Source organism: Cynara cardunculus (assembly GCF_001531365.2).
Source record: "Cynara cardunculus var. scolymus isolate 2C chromosome LG 3, CcrdV1, whole genome shotgun sequence".
NCBI classification, from domain to species: domain Eukaryota; kingdom Viridiplantae; phylum Streptophyta; class Magnoliopsida; order Asterales; family Asteraceae; genus Cynara; species Cynara cardunculus.
In genome coordinates, this window is record NC_037530.1 from 5,862,318 (window position 1) to 5,865,572 (window position 3,255).

Below are 3,255 nucleotides of genomic sequence, written 5' to 3' on the forward strand. Positions count from 1 at the left end.
TTTTTAGTTAGAAGGAACACATGCTTTGAAAAGAAAATATTTGGCTATTGCATAAAATTCCTCTTAGAAACTTACTAAATAAGTTGTTTACTATATCATTAAACCACTGCCAGAGTCCAATTAAGCTACTAACAAAAAAAACTTACAAGAAAATGAGGCAAAAACACCGAAAACATCCTGCCTCATAATCTGAGAAAACAGAAGTTTTTCACCACCAATGATTGGATCCAGCAACCAATTACAACCAGGACCAGGATAACTGGTTGGTTAACCAGCCAGTCATAACTGGCTTTAGACCCAACCAGTTACCCAGTTTGGACATCTCTAGTAAACGCACCTGCTTGCATGTCAACTGAACAAGAAAAAAGCTTACGAATTGACCATGGCATGGAACATATATTGGATACATATTAGTTCAAAATATAATGAAACTTGAAGGACAATCTGATCAGAACTTCAACAAAATCCAGAATTTCAACAAAATCATTATCGGATCACATAACTCAGGTGCTGTAACAGTAGCATTCGGCTAATCCTGGCATTTCAAAATTAATCAAACAAAAACTACTACCACCGTAATGTTTAAGAGAAACTTGAGCTAGGTGGGGCACCACCTCCAAAGCCACCACCTCCACGTCCAAAGCTGGGCCTTCCACCAGCACCCTGCAAATGGGAATTTCAGCAACCATGAGTAAAACAATCTCAATTCTCAAAGATGCAACAGCTAATATTAGCAGGAATACTCCAATGATAGGTGCATCAATTAACCAACATATACAGTGGAAGGCCTGCATCTAGGAAAACAATGAAACATCATCAAAAGTCTAAAGTTGGATGCCGATATCCTACCCTCCTACAGACGTCAACCCTATTCCATGTAGAATTCATTGGGTTCGTTCGGTTTGGATTATTGTCAATAACAAAATACTATAAACCAATAGACACCCGGTATATCCCACCTATTTTGCCATCTAGAGGTTAAAATGTAGGCAGACCTGACCTCTACCCAGATGGTAGAGCAGTTGCTTCTGTAAAGAAGCCCCCCCAACAGGGGGAAGGGGAGGCTTAGATAGAAAAATAGACGCAGTATGTGAATGCAAAACCGGACATGAAACATGATATAGAGGGTGCTTTAATATATTGCAAGTGTTGACTGTAAAATGTAACTAGAAAGCTAAGCAAGGCTGTTCACGAAAAAACAAGATCAACCATGTACAATACAACGTGTTTGTAGTCTGTAATTGTGTTATTCTTGAAATACCAATTCTTTCCAACACGCAACAGACAGTAAAACAGATTACAAATATTTAAACAAGTTCATGGTTTAATGCCAAGATTCAATCACAGGTCATAACTAAACTCCATCCATATTGAAGTCTTGGCTTTAAGAAAGAGCCAATTGCAAAACTCATAGGTTCTTTAACCACTACTTAGTCAGGCACCAAGAACATAAAACAGTAAGAAAGATTATCATCAAATGAAAATGAAAATGAAAATGAAAATGAAAATCGTTACCCTGTTAAAAGCAGGCTGGTAATCAGCTGGAGCTCCACCCTTTTCACCGCCAAATTCGCCGGGAGGGCCTCTAGGACCACCACGATACCCATCCCTGTCACCAAATCTCGGTCTATCTCCTTCAAATCTAGGAGGGCCACTGAAAATTCAATGAAACATAGCATACAATTTACACCACATAATCGAAATAAATCAATCTATTGTAAGTCTTCAAATGAACAGGTTTCGAGAATATTACCGAGGGCGGTCGCCTGGAGGTCCGCCCATGGGACGTCCAAGAGGCTTAGCCGACTTCTTCAAAGTAGCAGGAACGATGTCAGATGGAAGGTTCAAGTAAGTCCTTAGGAACTCAATCCCATCGTTAGTGAGATACCAGTAGTAGTGCATCCAAGCAAATGTCTCGCGAACATACTCCTTCGATTTAAAGCTCTGCATAAGCTTAATCACCTGCAGATTCGGCACATCGATCTCTGGATGCTTCGCCAAATTGTAATCCTTCTTAGCATAGCAAACACCCTCTGTATAAACATAAAGTCCAGTAATTATCAGTAACCACAAACAGCGTGAGACACCTGCAAACATCTTCAAATACATAATTATACATAAAATGATACCTTGGAAAAGGTATTTGGAGATGGCTTTACGATTCTTCTCAGTGATGATCTAAAAAATCACAAAAATTGGCAAGTAACGATCATCAAATTCAGACAATTTTCGAAAGAAAACCAGAATGGAATAAGGATGAATGGAGACTTACCATGATTGCCGCTTGGAAATGGATGAGCAGAAGGGTAGGCCGTTAGGGTTCTTCAGTTTGCAGCATCTGAAACCCTAGTTATGGTGTTTGTTGATAAATAGGGACTATTGATCAGGGTGGGCCGATGTTGCAGCCACTATGGTTGGACTTTTTAACCTTTTGTTAAGGCCCGGGTCCATCAAGTATGGTTTGATTGTTGAGTAAACTACAAATATGGTCCCTATGGTTTGTTGAAATTAACACTTTTCGTACCTGTAGTTTTGAAATTAATAATATGACCATTATGGTTCTGGGAAAAAGTCCGGATTTAGTCCCTCCCTCTAACGATCATTAAAAATATCGTTAAATAAGGAGTATATTTGTCCATTTTTTGTCTTTTACTCTATCAAAATAGGTCATAATGTTAGTTCAAGCTAATGATGTTGGGTCAATTCAAAGAGTCTATAACACAAAGTTACAGATATGATATATTGTGTGAAACGTTTTAAATATCATATGTTATAATGATACAAGTTGCCAAGTTTAAAAACAAATTTTGCATTTTTTATAGTGTGAAATGCTCCAAACGTTATCAATAGTTCCTGATTTAAAAGCATTACGTTTTAGGGTGTAACTGCTTACCTTTGGGTAAATCGTGTTAGAGAGATGTTTGAATCTACCTTGTAATTTACACACTGTCAAGTTGATTATGCGATAAGCCGGCTTTCATCAACTGATTGAAAGGACATTCTAGTAACAGGGGGTGACAATACTACATAGAAAGTCGTGCTTTCATGTAGCATGCTTTAGCTCCGCATTGTAAGACCATGTGGCTCTGATTAGTTTAATAATTATTGGTGTGCAGAAAATCAACTGGTCCAATTGGAACAGTCCAATTCAATTATAAATGACCTGTCATAATTGGATCGGATTGAAAATTTCAACATTCAATTTCGATTGGTTGGTTCTTGGATGACAGTCCAGAACCAACCAAACTGAACTGA

At 38.2% G+C, this 3,255-nt stretch overlaps 1 protein-coding gene across 1 annotated transcript; it reads right to left on the bottom strand.

Moving 5' to 3' along the window:
• Window positions 1-359: 359 nt before the first annotated feature.
• Window positions 360-2,361, bottom strand: LOC112509396 (40S ribosomal protein S10-1). Its single transcript, XM_025114336.1, has 5 exons — window positions 2,273-2,361; window positions 2,130-2,178; window positions 1,754-2,033; window positions 1,516-1,654; window positions 360-663 (listed from the first exon to the last, which is right to left on the bottom strand). The coding sequence occupies exons 1-5, from the start codon at window positions 2,273-2,275 to the stop codon at window positions 583-585; spliced, it is 552 nt and encodes a 183-aa protein (XP_024970104.1). The 5' UTR covers window positions 2,276-2,361; the 3' UTR covers window positions 360-582.
• Between the last annotated feature and the right edge of the window lie 894 nt (window positions 2,362-3,255).